This window comes from Dryas octopetala, chromosome 4, assembly GCF_963921425.1.
Source record: "Dryas octopetala chromosome 4, drDryOcto1.1, whole genome shotgun sequence".
NCBI lineage: Eukaryota > Viridiplantae > Streptophyta > Magnoliopsida > Rosales > Rosaceae > Dryas > Dryas octopetala.
Genome location: NC_141369.1, coordinates 2,327,856 through 2,351,574, shown reverse-complemented (window position 1 = coordinate 2,351,574; position 23,719 = coordinate 2,327,856). Strand labels below are relative to the sequence as shown.

General features: G+C 36.9%; 1 protein-coding gene across 7 annotated transcripts; it reads left to right on the top strand.

Annotated features, from left to right (window-relative positions):
• Nucleotides 1-3,890: 3,890 nt before the first annotated feature.
• On the top strand, nucleotides 3,891-23,233 carry LOC147286142 (Protein kinase superfamily protein). Of its 7 annotated transcripts, none has more exons than XM_086239972.1 (16): nucleotides 3,891-4,116; nucleotides 4,216-4,299; nucleotides 6,607-6,747; nucleotides 6,875-6,945; nucleotides 11,409-11,502; nucleotides 12,610-12,687; nucleotides 13,994-14,060; nucleotides 17,739-17,824; nucleotides 17,916-17,966; nucleotides 19,006-19,053; nucleotides 19,226-19,346; nucleotides 19,453-19,633; nucleotides 21,931-22,068; nucleotides 22,157-22,207; nucleotides 22,617-22,688; nucleotides 22,770-23,233. In XM_086239972.1, the coding sequence occupies exons 1-16, from the start codon at nucleotides 3,949-3,951 to the stop codon at nucleotides 22,828-22,830; spliced, it is 1,512 nt and encodes a 503-aa protein (XP_086096098.1). In that variant the 5' UTR covers nucleotides 3,891-3,948; the 3' UTR covers nucleotides 22,831-23,233. The 7 variants fall into 7 exon arrangements, with proteins under 7 accessions (XP_086096098.1, XP_086096097.1, XP_086096096.1 ...); XM_086239971.1 differs by having other exon boundaries at nucleotides 22,764-23,233; XM_086239970.1 differs by having other exon boundaries at nucleotides 22,157-22,269.
• Nucleotides 23,234-23,719: the final 486 nt, after the last annotated feature.

Below are 23,719 nucleotides of genomic sequence, written 5' to 3'. Positions count from 1 at the left end.
TATCCCTTTGTGAAGTCAACAACACCCATTGAATTTTTGTTTAAAGTTTTCTACACTAAAATGTCAAGTTGACAAGTGTCTCCTATATAAAATTGGGGTGCCCAAATTTTTTTATCTTTAATCTATCTAAAATCACAACAACATAATAAACACTTTTGATTTGGTGATTGTCACACAATTACTGATTTCGAATCAGTAACTGTCGCACAGTATCTATATGATAGTATCTGTTTTAGTATATGTGTGACAGTATTTGTTTCAGTATCTATACTGATTAAATATATGTGTGACAATATATGTGTGACATTATCTGTTTCAGTATCTGTGTGACATTATTTATTTAGGTTTTTATAGATACTGATTTTCAGTATCTGTGTGACAGCATCTGTTTAGGTTTTTACAAATACTGATTTTTTAGTATCTGTCACACAATTATTGATTTCGAATCAATAACTGTCACACAGTGTCTAATATGTACATTGCCTGACAATGTCTAATATATTTTTAAAAATGTGTGACAATTTTCAATTTAAAATCGACACAGACAGTGTCTAATATGTTTCTGAAACTTTGTGATAATTTCCAATTTAAAATCGGCATATTAGACACTGCCTCTAATATGTTTTTGAAACTGTGCAACAATTTCGAATTTAAAATCGATAACTGTGCGACAGTTTTCAATTAAAAAATAATGTCTAATATGTTCACTGCATGTGTCTAATATGCATCTAAAACAAGAGGATGAAGAGAAACAAGATGCAAGAAAAAAATGGGGAAAAAAAAAAAGCCATTACACGTTGCTGCAGATAAGAAAAGGAGAAAGGAAAAAAAAAACTTACATGTTGCTGCAAGTAAAAAGAGGAGAAATAGAAAAGAAAAAAAAAAGTTACACGTTGCTGCATGTAAAAAAAGGAGAAAAGGAAAAAAAAAAAAGCAAATTATAATTTAGTACCTCAACTTTATATGTTGTTTCAATTTAGTACCCAACTTTGAAAACTAGCAAAAAAGTACCTCAACTTTCATTTTGTATCAATTTAGTACCCCAATTTTGAAAACTTGCAAAAAAGTACCTCAACTTTCATTTTGTGTCAAAATAGTACCTCCGTTAGTTTTTCTGTCAAAATAGCAGGGGTATTTTCGTCTTTTCCTTAAATTTAAAAAATAATTTTTTTTTTGAATAAAAAAAATTATTTTAAAATAATTAAAATTAAAAAATAATAATAATTTTGTTCCCTTCCCCCCCCCGCCCCCACCCCCACCCCTCCCCTCCCCAACCAGCCTCTCCCTTCCCCCTCCCCAGCCAGCCCCCACCCTCCCTTCCCCTCCCCTCCCCAGCCCGCCCCCCCTCCCTGCCCTCCCCTCCTCCCCAGCCCATCCCCAGCCCACCCCCACCCACCCCCTCTCTCTGCTCGACCCACCCCTCCCCCCACCCCAGTCGCGTCGCACCCCCTCCCCCAGCCCCAACCCCCGTCGCACACCCCTGCCCCTCCGCCCAGCCCCGTTGCACCCCCTAGCCCCAACCCCCGTCGCACATCCCAGCCCCCGCCCCCCTCCCTGCCCTCCCCTCCTCCCCAGCCCACCCCCACCCACTCCCCCTCTCTCTGCTCGACCCACCCCTCCCCTCACCCCAGTCGCGTCGCACCCCCTCCCCCAGCCCCAACCCCCGTCGCACACTCCTGCCCCTCCGCCCAGCTCCGTCGCACCCCCCAGCCCCAGCCCCTCCCTTCCCCTCCCCGCCCTGCACCCCTTACCCAAAAAAAATTTTATTTTATTTTTTTTAAAATTTGTTTATTAAAAAAAAATTTATTATTTTTTATTAAAAAAAAAATTTATTATTTTTTAAATTTAAGGAAAAGACGAAAATACCCCTGCTATTTTGACAGAAAAACTAACGGAGGTACTATTTTGACACAAAATGAAAGTTGAGGTACTTTTTTGCAAGTTTTCAAAGTTGGGGTATGACACAAAATGAAAGTTGAGGTACTTTTTTGCAAGTTTTCAAAGTTGGGGTACTAAATTGATACACAATGAAAGTTGAGGTACTTTTTTGCTAGTTTTCAAAGTTGGGGTACTAAATTGAAACAACATATAAAGTTGAGGTACTAAATTGTAATTTGCTCAAAAAAAAAAGTTGCACGTTGCTGTAGATAAAAAAATGAGAAAGGGAAAAAAAATTGTTGTTGACCTTTACTTTGGACATGTGTCAGCTTCTAGTTAGTTGTTGACCTTTTTGTAATTTTTAAAATTAGAATATATTGTTGACATCATCAATGGGTAAGCAGTGATTGACCTTTTTGTAATTTATTGAAATTTTCATACATTAGTTAGTGATGTTAGTGACAATGGTTATAATTTGTAGTTTTGTTATGTCATCTTTTATAAAATGCATAATTTTATTTATTACAAATAGGTCAATGGTGATTATTTTGGAATTTAAGAAAATGTTTATTGACCTATTTGTAATTTTGAAATGTTTTATCGACTTATTTGTAATTAACCCAACAAATAATTTAAATAAAATTAAGAAAGAAAGAAAAAACAAACACTTAAATAATTAAGATAAAAAAGACATGTGTCAAAATGTGATTGGACAACGTTACCCGGTTAAATGAATTTCATTAATAGATTATTTAAAATGTCAAAAATATCTATGTTACATCATATTTTAGCCAATAATTTAAATCTAATTAATGATTTGAACTAAATTACAAACCTAATGAAAGTACTAGATTGAAATTTTTAAAATTGAAAGAACATGACCAAAGTGAAATTTTTGTTAAAATACATGGACCAAAAGTGCACTTTGGCTTAAAATTTTTAGAAATCTAACCCAAAACTAATGTGGAGACTTGATTGCCCTCAAATTATAATCAACTGTCCATACTCTTCTCCCCTCCCAAACCCCGCACCTTGTTCAAGAACCCACTGACATCTCTCTCCCATACTCATCCAACCTAATCTCATCTGCCATCACTCCAACCCAAAGGAAAAACTCAAGCCACTAAAATCAGCGAGAGCGGTCCTTGTGGCAAGAGAGGACTTTCCTGTTGTATTGCTCGAGGGAGGCTACTTGGTGAGGGTGGGTCTGCACTTGGACTTGGTTGAATTGGTTGTGGCGACTTGTTTGGGTGTTTTTTTTTTTGGCCAAGGACTTGTTTGGGTGTTAATTAAGGACAATTCAGTCTATTTACATCAGTTTTAAGTTAAAATTTTAAGAAATATAAAAAGATGGTTAAAAATCTGTTTTTTTTTTTTTTTTTTGGCCACACTGATTAAAAAGATGGTTAAAAGTCTTTAGAGGACTGAGTTGACCACCCCCTCATTTTTTTGCCCATTTTTTTTTTCTTATTTTGCCCCTGCATTAAAAAAAAAACTTATTTTTCCAATTTTGACCGGCCACCCATCCTCACCGCCGACGCAACCCCACCCCCCTCCCCTTCGCCAGTCGACCCTACCCCTCCCTATCGCCGGTGCGACCCTACCCACCCCAATCTCCCTTCTCTCTCTCCTTTCTCTGCCTCCTTCCCTCACTGGACCACCATGGGTGGTCGGCGCGACCCTCGATCTAGAGGTCTATGGGGTCGCGCCGACCACCCATGGTAGTCCGGTGAGGGAGAGAGGCAGAAAGAGGGGAGATAGAGGGAAGAGAGAGAAAGGAGATTGGGGTGGGTGGGGTCGCGCCGGCGATGGGGAGGGTGGGGTTGACTGGCGAAGAGGAGGGGTGGGGTTGCGCTGGCGGTGGGGATGGGTGGCCGGCCAAAATTGGAAAAATAATTTTTTTTTAATACAAGGGTAAAATAGGAAAAAATGGGCAAAAAAATGAGAGGTGATCAACTTAGTTGTTTTGAGTAGACTGAATAGTCCCCCCTTCTCCAAATTTCTCAATAATGACGGCTGTATGTCGGTTCATTCATTTGGTCAGTCCAGGGAGGAAAAACAGAAACAGGAATGCGGAAGGCCAAAACCACTCTGTACGTGATCACAGCCACTGGCCTCACCTTCCATGCCTTCAACTCTAATTTTCTCTCATTTTCCTCCGATTCCGTCCCAAACTTTCCCGACAAAATACGGACAGCAATCCATGGCGTCGTTCGCTCTTCTCGCGCAATCTCCACCGTCTGTTTTTTTGTTCTTTCATTCTCAATTTTTCTCTTAAATTTCTCTTATCGTACCTGTCGATGATTATATTGTTGGTATGTTTCTGAAACATTGCAGATTGCTTCCACTGCCGTTGACTACAAGTACACTTTGCATGGACTGCCTGTGGACTCTGATGAGTATCGTCGCAAGCTATCTGAGGTTGGTTGGGAATCTCTTCTTTCTTAATATGTCACTGTGTTTGGCTGCTGTGAACTGTTTGGAACTGAGCGTACTATGAATCCTTGAATTTCTAGTCTTTTGGGGTGTTGTCGATTATTTTGGGTTGGAGAAACCAATAAGTAGACATATCAAAATTGATAAAATACTAAAATATATGAAAGCTTCTGCCGATGCCGCTAACGTTTTCGAATTTGAGATTTGGGTGGTAATATATGCACTGAAGCTTAGGTTCCTTATACCTAAGAAATTGGAAAAGTTCTAGGAATTAAACAAAATTTATAAGATTTCAGATTAAAGGGTTTAAAATATCTGCATTGTTCTTAAATTTTTCTTTGGGTAACCAAATTGACGACTTTGAATTCACCGAATCTTCTAAATGATTTATCCCGGTTTAAAACCTTGCGAATATCCAATATCACTGCCTTGTCAAATCTGTCATTCACAATAAATAACGGCCTAAGCCACCAGTCTTTAGTGCCACAAGCTTTGAACAAATCCATCCTTTCATTTTCATAAAAACCAGAGTGTACTTTTGCCAGTAGAAACTAGTACAGGTGGGCATGGACTTGTAGCTTTTCCCTTACTTATATTAAGAAAAAGAAGGGGAGAACCAATAGTTAAGAGAAGAAGATTGAAGAAAAGAAGCTTCAATTGGGTTACTTTGAGGGAACCAACCTCCGCTACTTACAGGAGATGACAACTAGTTTTTTGACCTACCACTTTATTCCATTCCAACTCTTTAAATAGAGTTTGCACACAACCTCATCACCTAAATAAGTGGTGCACTAATTAACCACTTACAAGATGATGGTAAATAAGGAAACATTCAAACTAAAGATAAGATAACTTGACCCTAAAAGATGGATCCAAGACTGGACTATTCAAAAATATCTTAACTAGGTGACTGTAAATCTTTAATTTCTTCTTTGGTATCATTGGTGTGTTTGGATGGAGAAAATAAACTTGAAATTTAGACAAAAATCAGCATTTATGAAATGACATATACCAATTTTCTTGTAAAAAACAACATTCACTATTTTCTTGTTTGGATTCATAAACAAAGAAATTTGGAAACTTAGCATGAAAACAACTTGGAATTTGTAGGTCAAAAATTCTTACTCTACATTCCACCAAAATAGGTGTCATTTCGAAAACCCAAAGATAATGAGAGATTTTGAGTAAAAAATTTCAATCACCACCCCACCACCTTGCTCCCAGCACCAGCACCTTGCTCCAACCACTGCCATTACCATCATCCTCAACTCCATCATCATTGTCAATACCAACACCATCACTACCACCCCACCCCACCACCATCGCTACCACCACCAACCATTCTACACCAGTCACCGCTGCTGCCACCACCACCACCCCCACTACCTTGTTGCCTGTTGCTACCACTATCACTATCATCCCCATTGCTTCCACATACAGTACTGCCGCCACCACTATTATTGTCACCACCATTACTACCACCACCACTATTGCTATCACCACCACCACAACCAATCATTTTACACATTGATGCATAAAGAAATATATATGTAAATTCCGTATTTAAACCGTATTATGCTTAATAAGTTAGCCAAGCAAGAAATTTACAGATTAGCGAACTTTAAATCTCATCTTTTTAACTTCCATCATTTTGAAATTCCTTATTACTTTAAAACTTCTTCATTCAAACGCACCGTAAAGGAATCTTGAAATTCTTTGTGGGAAGAAATGTCGAATTTGAGGGTCATAAATCCCAACTTTAAATTACACCCAAATAGGTCTCATTTCAAAAATCCCAAGATAATGTGATTATAAGAAAAAAATCCACACCCTGTACAGCCATCACCAGCACCCCCGTGCCTTCATTGCTGCCGCCACCACCTTGTCACTGTGGCAGGCGTCGCCGCCACCTTTCTGCAACTACCACTATCCATGCTCTATTGTCACTGCCTCTTCCATGCCACGGTGCCACCATCACCATCACTACTACTACCACCACCACGGCCTAGGTTGTATAAATCAGTAAGAGACATCTGATAACTTTATAAGAAGGTAATGCTCAAGGAAGTAACATTCCTCGTTATTAGCTCTCTTTAATTAACTCCTATTGAGAAGATGTATATATATATATATATATATATATATGTGTATTTTTTTTTCTATGAAATTATTTTGCCAGAGGAACAAAATCTCAGAGAAGTAAGTTTATTTAGAAGAAATTGAATTTTATTGTTTGCTTCTACTCTGAGAACCATATGGAGGAGCTTTAGTTGTATCTTATGCTGGAATTAGGTTCATTTTCGATCAGCCTGGAGAATTCTGAAATTGTGTGAGGCCAATAGAGGATTCTATGTGAAAGCTGGTCAATTTGTTGCAGCTATGCGGCAGGCTCCAAAAGAATACTCATCAACTCTTTCCTCATTACAGGATCAGGTATGGATGAACTTTATGCTTATATCTATATCCTTAAACTGCATTTTCTAGATGTCGTACATATTTATGTAGGTGGAAGTTAATCTAACTATATGATATGGTAATTCTTTGGTAACTATTGGCTTAGGCAGTTCCTTGTCATTTCAAAGCTATTAAAGAAGTATTAATTCGCAATATAGGTCACAAGCTGTCAGATATGTAAGTATTCATCCCATTACACTCAGCTAGATTAGTTTCTTTTGATTATAATTTTTTTTTTTTGGAAAATTTTAGATTGGAACTATTAGTGCCATAAATGAACTAATAGTTTGCTTTCTACCAAAATTCCTTGATTGTATTGGCATTTTTCTTGAAGTATATTATTTTTTTTTTATGAGAAACAATCTTTTATTAATGAAAAATAAAGGTACATCATGGAGGACAAGTTGCCCACTGTTTTAAAAAACAGAGCTGAGTACAACCATAACCTTAACCAAACACAAAGACCTAGAATACCTCTTGAAGCATATTAATCCTGAAGTATATTATGCATTATCGTTGATGGATGACATGGGTTTCACTTTTATTAGCCCAGTGTTATCTGCATAACTAAGTTGTTATGGTGTGTTAAAGCATTTGCTACATAACTACTGGAAGCTTCATAGGGTATGCTTAGGAATAAACCTGCATAGATACATAATACGCATAGTCTTTGGTCTTTGAACCACATTTAACATCTAGCCATGGAGCTGGTGTAAAAATATTGTAGAAGTATGGGTATCCATCCTGAAACCAATTGGTAGTGGGTGGAAAGGCCTAGGAGATTATATATTGTAAGGCAAGGCTTCAGATTTCTGATGTGGGATGACCTGAGCCAAGCACGTGAATAACTTATTTTGGGTGATGTGAGAGTGCATGTGGCAATTGGGCTTGACACATGGATTTTCTGTTCTATTATCATGTAAGTATGTGTATCCAACCCAAAACCAATTGGCAATGGGTGGAGAGGTCTAGGAGATTATATATTGTAAGACAAAGCTTCACATTTCCGATTTGGAATTCTCTCAACAGATATAAATGCTTTGGAATCAAATAAAATATAGTGCTTATTGTCGTCATAGGACGTCATAATGATATCTAATAAAATAAGCAGTAACTTATGTGTGTGTGTGTGTATATATGTTAAGGATCAATTACTTTTTGTAATGTATATTAATAAGGTTCTATATTCCCATTAGGTTTAGGGGCCACTAGAAATTGCTTAGTCTGCTTCGGTGACATGCGTGCCGTAGTGCTTCACAGTCTTTGGCGGACTGTTTTAATAGCAATCTTATGCAACTTCATGATTGCAGGTGCTTCTCAAATTCTGTTTTGTTCTAAAATTTTGATTTAAGGATGGTGTTATAGTTTGAGGGGTTTGACAAGGGGATCTTTAATCTTTGTTATTTGTTAATTTATTTATTTATTTTTGGGTATATAAGTCCTTAGATGTGGAATTCTTGTCCACATCTAAGAAGCTTTCTTTTTCTGCCATTTAAGACAAGAGAGCAGTTGTTTTTTGATGTGGTTTTCATTTGGTTCTCTCTAGAGTTTTTTCTGTTGTTTTCTTTGAGCTTTTGGGTAACTATGTTGTAGCTATTAGTGATGTACTGATGCTATAGATGTGGATTTCTTGTCCATAGATTGTAAGTAGATGTTTCTGAATTAATAAAATTATGTTTCCTTTAAAAAAAAAAAAATTACTTAGATGGTTTATTCACAAGGATAGAGGAATGTGTATCTTGATGGTTTTCAGGTTTCTTCAGTCAGTAACGACTCCTATTCAGGCTTTATGTCCTCTTTTTTACAATTTTACCATAACCTTCTGTAATGCTGATACGGATCAGTTAAGATAACAAAAATGTATTTTTGATTTTTTTGGATACGGTTTCTGGCCTAAAGGTGAATATGGATAAAAGTGAGTTGATTCAGTTGGGGGATGTACTAGCAGGTGATTGGGGCGGGTAGGTTGGTTCATGGTGTTGACTATCTTGCTCTCCCTTTGGTTTGTTCCTTAGTGTTTCTTTCAATGTGGAATTCAGCTATTGAGAGATTTGAAAGAGGACCTGCTGGGTGAAGTAGATAATATTTGTCTAATGTCGGATTGGTGACTTTGATCATGGATGTCTTGCTGATTTTCCCATGTGATTATTTGTAATCCTATGTTCTGGGTGCAAAAGTTGACTTTGAGTAGTATTCGTACCTACTTTATATCAATCGTTAAAATGCCAAGTTGGGTGGCCTGGGTATTGGAGAAAATGATGAGGGATTTTTGGGGGTGTGGTGTGGGGAGAAGGGACCACACAATTATATGGGATCTAGTCCATAAATCAGTGAGAGAGGGGTCTAACTATTGGAAACATTCAAAAGAAATAAAGTGCTGGGAAAATGGCTTTGATGCTTTCCCCTTGAGAAAGACTTGTTGTGGTGTACAATAATTAGGAGTGACTTCCAATTTAATGTGTAAGATTCTCAAATTGTAGAGAAAGGTTCCTTTCTGTGTCCTTGGAAACACATCCTCACGATTATCATCCTTCGCTCAGTTGTCATAATTCGTGGTTGGGAATAAGGGTAAAATTCTAATTTTGGAAGATGTTTTACATGATGAATCATTTTATTTCTGGGCTTTGTCTCTGTATTTGTACCAGATAACTCTAAATCGTAACAGTAGTTTCTTCTATAGCTTCCTATTGAACTTCTTGAGTCATTTCTTGGAATCTAACTTTTTGAAGGAACACGAATGAAGAAATTCTCAAAATGTTCAAATTTTGTTGTCTAAGATTAGGCTTGTAAAAACAGCGAGGCATAATGGACCAGCCCGAGTCCAACCCAAATTTTTGGTCTATGGGCCAGCTCGGCCCGTCGGTTGGGCCAACCACTTTGTGCATAGGGTAGGGACTGGGAGTGCTATTTTGAGCACGGAAAGACCCAATACCTTGCAAGCCTGACATAGTTTGGGGATTGACCCGAGCCCTGCCTAACCTCTGCTCGAACCTAAAGCTTGATCACTAATAGAAAATTAGGCCTTAAGGACTTCTATTAAGAGACCATGGGCTTAATCGAATCCCAATGAAAATATCAAAAATTAGAAGGCCCACCACTAAAATTCTTATAAAAACCGAACTTGAGTGCCACTTGCTATTGTGCCTTCATGAGTGCCACGTCCTACCTAAATTCGCATTCCTGATGGAGAGACCTTTGGCAGAAATGTTTCCCAGATTATATATGCTGTCATGAAGGCACAATGCTAAAATATTCAGGTTTTTAGATTCTTCTCTTTTTCTTTATAGTTGGGACTTTTGGTAAGAAGAAACCTGAATGAGATGGAGGTGGATGAATTCTCTGCGCTGATGCTGCTTCTAGAAGATGTACATTTGTTCCTAGCTAGAGTGAATGCTAGAAAATGGAGACTCGAGGCCTCGGGGGCATCCTCATGTAAATTCTATAGCATTTTTCTGTGTGACTAGACAGATTTCCTTCTGTTTCAGCCTAGTGAGCAGATTTGGGAAGGCAAGGTTCCCCCTAAGGTCAAGGTCTTAGCATGGCTTGTGACTCATGTGCGGGTTAACATGCTAGGTCTAGTCCAATGAAAGATGCCTTATGTTTTTCTCCATAGTGGTGCATTTTGTGGAAAGAAGGGGAAGAGAGTGTGGACCATGTTTCTCTTCCCTGCCCACTTGCTTTAATGCTGTGGTTGAGGCTGTTTAAGGAGGCTAATGCAAGTTGAGTTATCCCTAGGGCTGTTATGCTTTTCTTTGTGTGCAACATTAGTTATTGGGAAGAGGCAAGAAAGCAAAAACTTTATGGGGTTGCATGGTGCTAGCAGTTTTTCTGGTTACTGGGATGGAGCAGAATAGGAGGATATTCGAGGACTATAAAGGAGTGGAAGTGGAGGAACTTTGCGAGAGGATCAGATTTTGGTTGTCTATGTGGGCATTATGTAGCTTCAGAATTTAGGGGGACTTCTTTTTATGTGATCATGATAGATTGGAAAGCTGTTGTTTGTTAATGTTTTAGTTAGGGGCTTGTCTTGTTTCTGTTTTAGAGGATAGAATTACACTTCAGATGTTAGGTGTACTGCTGATAAGGACACTGTGCACAAACTGTAATTATTTGTTTTCCACTTAATAAAGTATCTGTTTCTTTTCAAAAACAAAAAGGGCATTATATAGGGTTCCTTGGTTTGTAAAAAAGATTGGAAGACAGAAGTTTAATGGCACTTGGCTTCCATATTTTTCTTGTTACCCTTTTTCTCAACTGTCAAAGCATGTATTGCTCTTCCCATTTTCCTAGTTGTAACAGGTGCCTTAAGAATTATTGCATCTTATTGTGTTTTATCAATGGAACTCTACTTGAAAGTTAAAACACCATGAGTTTGACTTTGGGATCTACCTCAGGTTCTTGCAACTTTTTCTGTTTTTTTAATGCTATTAGATTTTCGTAACTTGATGAACTTCCATTTGTCTTACTGTTACCCTTTTTTCTCCACTGTTATAACATGTATTGCTTCTTTCATTTTCCTTATTTGTAACATGTACCCTTAAAATTATTGCATCTTATTGTGTTTTTTCAATGGAACCTTATACTTGAAAGTTGAAAGGCTATTTATTTATTTATTTTTATGACTTTGGGAATTGCCTCAGTTTTTTGTCACTTGATGAGCATCCCATAGCTGCTGCATCTATTGCTCAAGTACATCGAGCAGTTTTGAGGGATCACCAAGAAGTAGCAATTAAGGTTGGTGAGCAGAGTAATGTCTGTTTTAGTAAATCTCAGATGATTTTTTGTCTTCAAATTAAATTGTAATTGTTGAATAAACCAGTAACTCATTTTTGAAACTCCTATGCAACTATTGTGCTATTCCTTAATTTTAAATTCAAATTCATGTGATAAAATAGAGGAATAGAAAAGAGTACATGGTAGTTACATGAGAATTCTCGATCAAAATTGCTAATTCTCAAGAAGTGATAAAAGCTGGTTGGTTGTTTGACCGAATTCTCAAAGTTTTCGTTTGTGTGGACATTTCAGCTTCCTTAGAACATGGGAATTTGAATCTCTGTAGCATAGGAAACGTAAATGATTATTTGAACCAAAAATATTGTCCCGAAATCAATTTATTTATCAAACAAGTTATTTTGATGACAAATTTGAAAAACATGTCCATATTCGACCGAAGAGAATTGCCCCACCCACCCACCCACTAGATGTACAGGGGCCTACTCTAATGGGAATGGTATGGTAGCCTTTGATTCAGGGAAGGGGCTAGGGGCAGATGTAGGATTTCTCGCTTCTCTCGTCCCCGCCCCATTCATACTTAATACATTATTTTCTTATCTTTCATGTATATATTACCCTCTTATATATAATAACAAATAAGAGATTAAAAAAAGAGAACAGTTGGGATAATGAAAAGGGGTATATTCTTAGTTAGGGGTACCTTTCATGAATAGGGATGTTGGTGGATTTGAGCATATTCTTAGGAAGCCCTCAGAAGACAGAGCGATTTGTTAGGAAAAACCTAGCAAGGCCCAGAGGAGTAGTGAGCCTAGTCCCTTTCACTAGGCCCTACCAACCTCTAAAATGGGCTCAACCCAAAAACAATTCCTTGGTTTAAGTTGGGTAAGCCCATAAGCTTATAGTGTATTTGGATGAGGGAATCTCTGATTATTGGAATCACTGACCATAAGCCCATAAGCCCATATTCCTTACTTTTGTGCATAAATTAAAACAAATGTAAAGCTTTCCTTTTCTCTGATTTAAAACGTTTGCATGTGATGTTTGTTGCATTCTCAATAAATACAGGTTTATATTGATTGTTAATTGGTTTTATCATGTGGATAATAGGTGCAGTACCCTGGGCTGGAGCAGCAAATGAAACTAGATACAACAACCATGTATTTCATTTCCAAATCCATTACATGGGTACACGCTGAATCTCGCGCCACTTTACGGTTCATGTTTGCCATTGTGATATAATGTAGTTGCATTGAATAAGTTGTCTAGTTTCAAAATGTCGTTGAAGTTTCTAAATAGTAATACTTCCACAAAGAGGTGATTTTTGGAGTCACCGGGCAAGGCAAGCTAATCAAGCACCTTCTTGTTTAAATATTGGGTTGACGCTTGGCATTGTTTAAACAACCCACTTTTTCAAGCCAAGCTAAGCTAATTTCAAGCTTTGACCCCTTGAGTGGGTAGGCTAATTTGCATCCTTAGGTTTTCTGATATTATGCTTGGTGCTATACTATCATTGTATATTGCAAAATGTGGTCACATGTAAATTCATCTGTGTATCACATGTGTATCATATGTAAATTCACGCATGCCTGCATTATGCATGTTTGTGAGTTTGCATACATTCTGTATTGATTTGAAGCCTTCTTAATTTTTCAACATAACATTTAGAATTTCTAGTCCTATTGTTTTCTTAAGAAAGTGAAGAAAACTTAGGCCCATTTGTTTCATCCTAAGTTTATTTTTCACAAAATGAAAATTATCCTTCGAATTCTTTGTTTTCTGGGGGTAACTTGGAAAATGATTACTTTACGTTCACCTGTTTGATCTGTTGTAATTTACTTGGGGAAATTGTTATATTATCAGAAAAAGTCAATTTCAGATGAAAATGAATTGAGTTTCCCCAAAAATAAGGGAAGCCATTTTCCCCTACTTGTAATCATGACATTGAATTGATCATTCTACACTGCCATTGACTGCATCCTAAATAACCAGTTACATGAATTTCATTTCCCTCATCTTTTTGCTGACAAACAAACAGAGCCTTTGTTGCAATTCACGTTTTTGTTGTCTGGTTAATGCTTGGTTTCTTTTTATGTAATTGGTAAGTGCCAAGTTGCTATTGGTCTATAGCATATGTTATGTTTATTAATAACTGGTTTTCATATCCAAGAAATGCACTTTCAAACTTTTTCCACCCTTTTATGATGTGTTATGAAGTTCTTCCAGAGTGATTGTCTTTTGCTGATAGAATTGACACAATAAAGCAAAATTTAATTTCATGTCTCCATATAAAATGTTTGGCCTATCTGAAATGATTAGTTGAAACTTGTTTTCCATATAATGCAGTTCAAGAGTCTAAATGTTCAACATCAAATCGCTTGTTTTCCTTCATTTTATTCCCTTATTTTCTTTCTGGCGCTTGGGAATTTTTTGCTCATTACTGTATAATTGCCAAATGCTTTTCAGTTACTTAAAGACATTTCTTATTCCACAGTTTTTCCCAGAATACAGATTTGAATGGCTGGTATCAGAATTCGTACAGGCTATATCTCGTGAACTTGGTGAGTTGTAGAATGACATTAGTAACAAGAAACATATTATTTCTTGTTTGAGTACGAACTTGAGTTTATAGAAATTTTTCATTTTCTGCATTATAGTACTCTTTGATTAGCATTTCTCAGATCAGGAGATAATAGAGAAATTAGGAGGTAGAAATTTTTTTTATGAATTTTAATGCAGAGTGATTTTCAGTTCTTCTTTTTGGTTTGCTTGGCAGTTGGTGCACCCTAATGTGAGGCAAAAGACACAATATTAATTGAAATGTTTTTTCTTTCTTCTTTGAATGGGCTAAAGCAAGCCCCTTTTGGTCCAGACAAGCCAAAAAGAGAAACTAGAGAGTCAGAAAATGGGTTCTTTTAGATTATACAGAAAGATGGATAGTGATTTGGTGAAAGAAACAGAAAATTGTTGTTTTGCAAGTTGATCATGAATCAAGAGGAGTGGCTATCACAATTACCAAATTGATTAGTTTGTGGAGGTTTATGATGAAGGTGGATTTTGGAACTGCGACACTGTATTGAGCAGGCCTCAGTTGTAGAACCTTCTTTTGCAGCCTAGTTGCAGTATTCCCAAACTCTGGTAGAACCATCTGCTCAGTGGTTATGGATGACAGATGCCTCCAGTGACTTAGTGAGTGTAGGTAACTTTGGATTTGCCTTCAGTATTTCTAGTTTTTATTGTGATGCGTGTTGCATGATGGATTCAGTTACTACAGATCATATGACTCCTAAACCCAGTCAGTTTGCGTCCGATAATCATTACCCAGGTAAACCTTGTGTCAAAATTTCCAATGGATTGTCATATGTTGTGTTAGTGGAAAGTTTCATACCTCTGATGCCTTCTATGTTTCTAAACATTCTGTTGAACCTTATACTCCAATTGATGTTCCAATTGTAATGATTTACATGTGTTTGCCAATGATACTCGGTTCATAATTTTGAGAGTCAGCTTTTTGCATTGTCCAGTTACATGTCTTTTCCGAGGGTGCAGATCATTTGTTTTTACATTGTTCAGTTTCATCGTCCTTGTGGTGGCGATTTTTTAAGGAGACTGATCTGGATTGGGAAATCCCAGCCTCTTGTGCTGCTCTTCTGTCTGAGGGAGGCATCAGTTTTTTGGAGGGAAGAAGAGGGGTATGGTATTGGGGAGATGTGCTGTGATGGCTGTACATTTAGTAGTTTGGATGGAGAGAAATAGAAGGATATTTGAGGATGTTAATGGGGAAGAGGTGGTAATTTTAGGGGAGAGTGTCCGATTCGGGGCTTCCCTATGGGCTTCGGTTTCTTTGGAATTTGGAGACTTTTCCTTTGCTATCATTATGCTGGATTGGAAAAACTGTAGTGTCTTAGATTCTTGATGGTTTATGCTCAGTTTCTGTTCTGTTTAGTTGTGTTCTTTACTGAAAGTTTGTTAGCTTCTGCGATAGTGGATAGCTTGTCACTATGATGTGCATTCTGTTTTCTATTAATAAAAGTATGTTTATTATCAAAGAAATAATTATGAGAGTCAGAGGCTCGCCGTTATCCTTGTTGTGAACATAAGTCTCATTTTCGTTATGGTTTTTCTAGTAACTCTGCAATGTCCAATATCTGGTCCAGTTGTCCTCTGTGTTTGTTTGTAAAAAGTAACAGGATTCTTTTAACAATCCTAAGTGAAAGGCTGCTAGGTTGAGGAAATGGAAGCTCTCCATAAAAACTTTACTTGGAGATTAGTTGAGCTACTAAAAGGGAAGAAGACAGTTGCAATGGGTAGTCACCTTGAAGAACAACGAAAAGGGTTTTGTTGAGAGGTATAAAGGTTAAAGGTTATGATTATGGTTAAAGGTTATACACAGACCAGAGGATATCTTGTCCACTGAATTGGGTCACTGCAATATTGGTTGTGTCTTGGGTATTGTAGTTGCAAGGTCAAAGCATGAAATCTTCATATTTCAGAGAACTATGTCCTTGACTTACTAGTTAAGACTAGGATGTTGACTTGTAAACCTGTTGATACACCAACAAAATCACATATTGGTTGAAGATGTTGATACTACTTTGGCAGGGAACTATACTGTACCAAAGATTGGTCAGGAAGCTAATTTACTTAATTCATACTCGCCCTAACATAACTTGTGTTGTGAGTGCAGTAGCCAAATCATGCATGCATCTTATGTAAAACATATGTTGGGTGTAACACAAAATTTTCACGTATTTTAAATTTCCCATGGGAAATGTGTGTTCTTCAAATGTGGTCATTTAGAAGTGACAGGGTATACACAGAGAGTGACTGGAAATAGAGGGCAGGATCTGTCATAGATAGGAGGTCAACTTCCGAATATTGCATATTTTGAAAAGAAAAAACTAAGAAATAGAGGAGAAAGTTCATTGTATTGTATTGTATTGCATTGCTTAAGATGATAATATATGTAGATTATAGGGATCCAAGACAAAATCAGTTTAAGAATTTAGCCCATTAGCCAATAATTAAGCTAATCGACAATTTATTACAAAATTAAGCTACCAGACCATGTGCCTTGAATCAAGATAGCCAACCCCTAAATCAGAATCACTCTTGCCCATGGTTAGAAAATACCCTAAACCCTTGGGAGGTTTGTGCAAACATATAGTTACCAAAAAATGGTTTACTCAAGGCAGAAGTTGGAATATATCAAGGAAATGAAAATAATGGTTTGAAATATCTGCAAATTAAACACACCAGATGATCAAGTTCTCGTCCCATGTCAGTATTCAAGAGTCTGGTAACCTTCACTGCCACACCAAAACACATAATTTCCCATACTGTCCACTCACAATAATAATGTGTCTCCTACATAGACAACTAAGATCACAATTCTGAGCTGTAATGGTCAGGTTGATTTCTAGTCTTGCCACGAGTGATCACTACCGTGTTGAAATTTTCAAACCAATAGAATTCTTGAGAGGACAAACATATTCTTCATTGGACTCAAACCCAGGTGGCAGGGCCATGTAAACTGTCTCCCTGAGATCACCATGCAGGAATGCATTTTTAACATCAAGCTGATGTGACCAACGAAGATTGGCAGCAAAAAAGATAATCATGTAAATAGAGTTCAACTTGGGCATAGGAGAAAATGTCTCTTAATGGGAAAGACTATATGTCTGAGTGAAACCCTTCGAAACAAACATTAAAAAGATAATTCATCATTCCAAACATCTTCCCAAAACCAAATTTTATCCCCATTCCAACCCTGAATTTTGACAATTTGAAGATAAAAGTAATCCTTAGATATGTATTTCGAAGGACTCCATAAGGAATCTCTCTCTCTCTCTCCACAATTTGAGAATCTCACCCATTGGATTAGACTCCCTTCATGCTCCTAATTACTGAACACCACGATGAGTCTTGCTTAAGGGGAAGCACCACAACCATTTCCCTAACATCTCTTTATTTTTTTGGCTTTTCATTAAGTTTCAAAAATAAATCAATGAAACAAGCACAAAAATAAATAGATAATCCAATTTAAATACTGTGCTACAGTAGCATGGACAATGGTTTGCATGAGTGCTCATGACTTGTACTTGCAAAAATGGTTTTCATAAAAGTATATATGTTAAATTTTCTGTTCTGCATCAAGTATTATCCGAATTTTGATCTTTAAATCATTATAGAAAATAGTCAACACCATAATGGTTTTCTCCTCTCTAATGGTTCCACAGACTTTATTCAGGAAGCTAGAAACTCTGAGAGAACTGCCAATAACTTCAAAAACAACAAATGGGTCAAGGTTCCTCGTGTATTTTGGGTAAGATAGTTGGGATCCTCTTCATTATTTAACTCTGTAGAATATATTTTATTTGGTAATACAACAAGCTGATCACCATATTTGTGTCCAGGACTTGACAACTAATCAAGTTCTGACAATGCAATTCTGTACGGGACACAAGGTATAGTTTTTGAACTTGCTTATGTGGTATGCCTCTACGTATGATTTTCTCATTTTTCAAAGATTTATCAAAATTTTGTTGACTAGTCTATAACTTCTCTGTAGTCCCTGAAACTTCTATAAAAGGAAATGGCTGACTAGATTTTATTGCGGGAAAAGTTTAAATTTTCCTCCTTTTGGCAATCACCATAGGGCATCCCAGTGATGGTGGATGCCAAGACCTGGTCCTAGGTGGCCAAATGATCATATTCTGATGCCATGTAGGTGTGGGCATGGGCATCTTTGAAGGTATTGACCTGCAAGTCTATAGCTTGAAAATATTAGAATGGACTATGAGTGTTTAGTATATAGTAGAGAGTAAATATATGAATCTACCAGAAATTGCCCATGGAAGGTTCTTAAATTGAGGGTTATTTGTTTCTGGAGTATTGGTTGATGTGGGCCTACTACTGTCTTACATGCATATACTTGTGTATTGTCATTGACTATATGTTATAGGACAAATAGCTCTCATAAGACTCACCTCTCTGAGAACAGTATCAAAATTGATGTAGTGTAGCACTGATTAGCTTAGAACTTGCAGTCTGATTTATTATTTGGTGGCTAAATCAAGTGAAAGGAGGGTGGTATCAGAGGTTAATTGGTGGAACATAGGATGCAGGGTTTAAAATTTGAATGGGTCTGGAAAAGATCCAATTATAATGGTTATTTTATTAAGAGAATTCTGATGGTTGTTAAGTTTGTGGAATTGGCAGTGATAGTAGCACTGCATAAAATCAACTACTAGAAGAAAAGAAGAGCCATAGAGTTTAGGCATCAAAACCAAGTGGTCTAAGACCATATATTGCATTGTACATTACTCCCAAGAAAATTTCGTAATTTCTATAGATGCTCTCCAACACTTCTCCATTGAATTGATCTTTCAATGAGCTTCTTGCCTGTTTCACTATATCATGGTACTCATGTTATTTTAGTCATATAATGCTTTCTGACTGTTCCATGCTATTAATGCTACTAACAATAATTTATTTAGAACTCAGGTTGATGATGTAGAATATCTGAAGGAAAGGAAAATAAATCCAGTGAAGGTTGGTTTTCAGTCTTAGCTACAGATTTAATTTTGTTTAATTTATTGTAATTTAATAACAAACAGAAAGTATGCAGATGCTATGGTATATGTTCTGAAAGACCTTGATTGGTAAGTCCTATTGCAGTTAAGATAATGTTTCTCTAATTACTTCTGTTTAGTATGTATTATAGGTAGCAAAAGTTTTGTTGGAAGTGTTTGCTGAAATGATTTTTGTCCATGGTTTCCTGCATGGGGATCCGCACCCTGGTAACATATTAGTTTCTCCAGAAGGTCAGAATGGCTTTTCTTTGGGTATGTGTTGAACTATTATACAAGATACATACGTGATTGTCTCAATTGAAATTGCTTGTATTGTTGGGTTTATGACATGGTTTACCTTTTATAATCGACAATGCAGTTCTTCTAGACCATGGCATATACAAGCAATTGGATGAAGGATTTAGGATGGACTACTGTCAGCTCTGGAAGGCTTTAATTCTTCTGGACTCAAAAAAATTACAGCAATTGGGTGAACGATTTGGGGTTGGGAAGTATTCTAGATACTTTCCTGTCATTTTTACAGGAAGAACTATTGACAGGTGATTGTTTTTATACTTTTGTCAGTGAATAACAATTTGAGTGACTAGCCAATTCTGCTCCCAAGAAATATAATTGCAATCATCTTTTTAGGCATACTTTTTGTTTTTGGAAGAAACAAACATTATAATAAAACTAACCAAAAATACCACACTAGTGGACAAGGAATCCACTCAATGAAGATAGAGAGTAAGAAAAAAGAGAAACAAACAAAGAGCCATCCCAACCAATACAAAAAAAAAAAAAAAAATTGAGACCAAGAAACTCACACTTAGCCGAAACCCTCTAACAGACAGCAGCCTTCCAATTAAGGAGAATAGCAGAAAGGGTGCTATTGTTAAATTCTGTAGAAACCAAAGCCCAAAATACGACCCTATCCCAAAGTTCATCCAACCACAGCCCATTAAAATCTTCAAAATTTCTTTCCATCCATATGACCCAAAGATATGGCTACCACACTACACCCGCACAATTCCCAAATCATGTGTTTCTCACACATTAAAGAAAAACAATCCTTTGAAATTACCCTGCTAACACCAAACTCTTCAAACAGATTAAATCACAATAATGAAAAGAAAATGGGTTTTGTGGCTCTCTCCCTTAATCTGCTCAAAATGTCCACTGCAATTTTGAAAAGAAAATGGGACAGTGGGTCGCCTTTCTTCAGACCTCTTGAGGCACCAACTTTCCCCTAGGCCTTCCATTAATCATTATTAAAAAGTTGGCTGATTTCAAACATCTCCTCATCCACTTCCGTCATCCCCCCCAAAGACCTTTCTCACCATTCCTGATCCACTTGTATGTGACTATTTAAATTTTTATTTGTAATGATACATGAATATCATCCATGCTATAACATTCAGTCAAATTTAATGTAATAAGTAGAGGAGGTTAGATATGCCTCGCTTGAATTCAGAGCATGTTTGAACTGTTTCAACCATGGGTACACTATTAATGCAATCATTTAATAACTAGTTCTTGTAAGTATACATCACATGCATCAAGTATTGGAGTCCAACAGGGATGTGCTCCACTCTAATTTATCTTTCACTTTAAGTCGATGTAGGACATATATGAAACCTCTCTATTATATAAATCGGCATGCCAGCTTGCTTAACTTTGCAAAGCTAAGGCAAATTAGGGGGTTACTATTGCATGTTGAGCTTGCAAAATTGATTGATTATGCCAAGTTAAGCTCAAGTTTCTAATTTGGTTTCAATTGGATGGGGTTTGAGTCAAAAACGACCAAAGTCAAGTTATGGTCCTTACCTAGGTACAAACTTTGAGGTGAAGATGAACTAATTCACACGTGAATGAACTCTGGAAATTTTTTGTGCATAAATTAGACCTTAGTAACTTTAAAACAAGAATCGTCTCACTCGCGGAGGGAGTTAGGAAGTAAGAATTTAATTGAAGAAAGAAATAGAAGTTCAAAAGGGGATGGAAAAATAGACCATCATGGTAGCACCTCCTATAGAACACAAAGCGAAATGAAACAAAGTCCCACTCTTACAAAACTCCAATCTAGTCAAGATGGACCATACTAAATGGTACATCCCTAAAATACTTAAACAAAGGCGTCCAAGGAGGCAAGAAATCTAATTATGTCCCAAATAAATTCAACTTGTCTTCCCTATCTTAAAAAATTCTGCTGTTCCTTTCCAACCATACTACCCAAATAGAGGTCATCACCGCACAACACCTTAGGGTAACAACTCCCCTCTTAGCCCTTACCCCTAGGAAAACCTCAGTCAAATAGGAGGAGTAGTTTACAGGAATGATCCACAGCATTCCAAAAGCAACAACTTATTCCAAATTTTTAAAGCAAATGGGCAGTGTAAATAGATATACTTGGCTGATTCACCCACTTCTTTACACATGTACCAATGAGGAGATGAAGCATAGACCTCCTTTTTATAGCTTATCATAGGTAGTGATTTTACCATAAGCCACCAACTAAGCAAGAAATTGAACTTTAGTATGTGACACCAGTCTTCCAAATTATCTTATAAGGTCCGAAGATAGTTCATGGAGTTTTGGGAGAGACAAAGATAGTGACTCATGGACATACTTTTCTAAGATGCACTTCTTTCATGTGTTAATCCTCATATATGATATTCACATATATAGACATACTTATAGGAGAGAAATTATCTTATAAGTTCATATTGATATAAGGTTACTTTGGTACAAGGAGCTCACTAAAGGATTTTCACTTGATACTAAATAAATAAAGCATTTGTGATCATGCTGACAAATTGCAATAGCAAGCTAATGGCACTTTCATCATGTCTTTCAGTAAATCAGCTCTTGGGAAGGGACTATCAGCTGAAGAGAGAAGGAATTTAAAGCAGGAACTGAAGTCCCTAAATATGGAGGACATATCTTCATTTATGGAATCTTTGCCTTCTGACTTTCCCACAATATTGCGTACTGAGTAAGTTAAAGAGCGCAACCTCTCTACATTAGATGCCACTTGATATTTTTCACACCCTTTATTCTTGTATTCTTATCTCCATATCCAGTGGGCTACTGAGGTCTATCGTTAGCAAGTTGGGTGCTTCACAAAGAGTCAGGTTACTAGCCTATGCCAAATTTGCATTATATGGTCTTTCTCCAAAGTTGAATCCTGAATCTGGTAAATTTTGACGAAATGAACAATTTATATTTGGACAATTGCATTTTGTATGCTCTTTTTTTCTTTTTGGCCCTTTTTTAAGGTTAAGATGGAATTGCATTTGCTGACTAGGAAGCAGCATTACTATTCTGAATTCCAACTTGAGGATTTTAAACACATGTACTCATGTATATCATGTTAATTATTTGTTCTGAACACTTGATGCTTGATGGAAATGGACTAAGTTGGGGAAATTATTCAACGTTGACCTTTTCGACCACAATTCTAGAATGAGTTTTCAACCATGTCGTCTTTCATACATTGTAATTCAATATTATTTATTTCCTTGATTCTGATTAATTTTTCAGATTCTGCTGTCAAGGTTATGTTCTCCCGATTGAAGGCAAATGTGAGTTACCTTCGGTTAAGGCTTATTCTCGGTAAGAATGCTTTAATCATCGTCTGTTAATAACCATTTAGTCAAGGAAACCGAAATGACTTTGATACTGATCAAGTTTCAGAGGTACTAGCAATTCTTTCTTGGATAGCAAAGGTCAAGCAGCTTCTGTATACTTTGTATGAAGAGATAGGCGGTGCAGAAAGGGGCATGTTGATTATTTCCTCTTGAATGGCTTCAACCTAATGTGATTTCAAAAATTCTTTTTTCTTTGCATTTGTATCTGTGTATGGTCTCATGGTTCAACATACAAGTCCCTATCTTTAAGGGGGACTTAAAACACAATGTTGTAAAATTCTTAGGGGTATTTTGTCAGCATGAGTCAGAGACATTGTTGTAAAAACTGTGGGGTATTTTGTCGACATGAGTCAGATACAATGTTGTAAAATTCTGAGGGTTATGACATGACTCAGACTCAGTGTTGTAAAATTCTGAGGGGTATTTTGTTGACATGCAACGGACAGATCATTTGTCTTTTCTTTTTAACATAAACTAATAGACTATTGGGTTGAACCCTTCAGTTTTAAAGCTCGCTGAACCCTCAAGAAACCACCGCAATTTTCAACTTGACCGAGCAATCCTATCTCATTTTTTAAGAAATTTCATAAACCAAAATTATGAGTAAATTAAAATATGGGGAATTTCCTCTTACCATAAATTTCATTGTTGTCAACATGACTCTTGATTCTCTTCTCAACATTCAATTCCCCTATGTAGGTTCCGCAGAGGGAAAAGGCTCCGGCTTAGGAGCTGGGGGAAGCTCGATCTCTCCCCCCGGATGAACCATATAGCCAAGAGATATAATTGATTGTCACCTACGCTCCGCCATCCATTCCAAGTTTAGTAACCTAGGTAATAGATAGCCCAATTAGAATATGTTCGTGGATAGCACTAATTCTCTTTTATGATTACCCACACCTCTATTATGATTAGAGCCATTTACAGGCTGGTTCAATTTTTTTTCCTCTCTTAGACTAATACCATAATGCTTTTTAATTTTTGACTGAGGTCCAA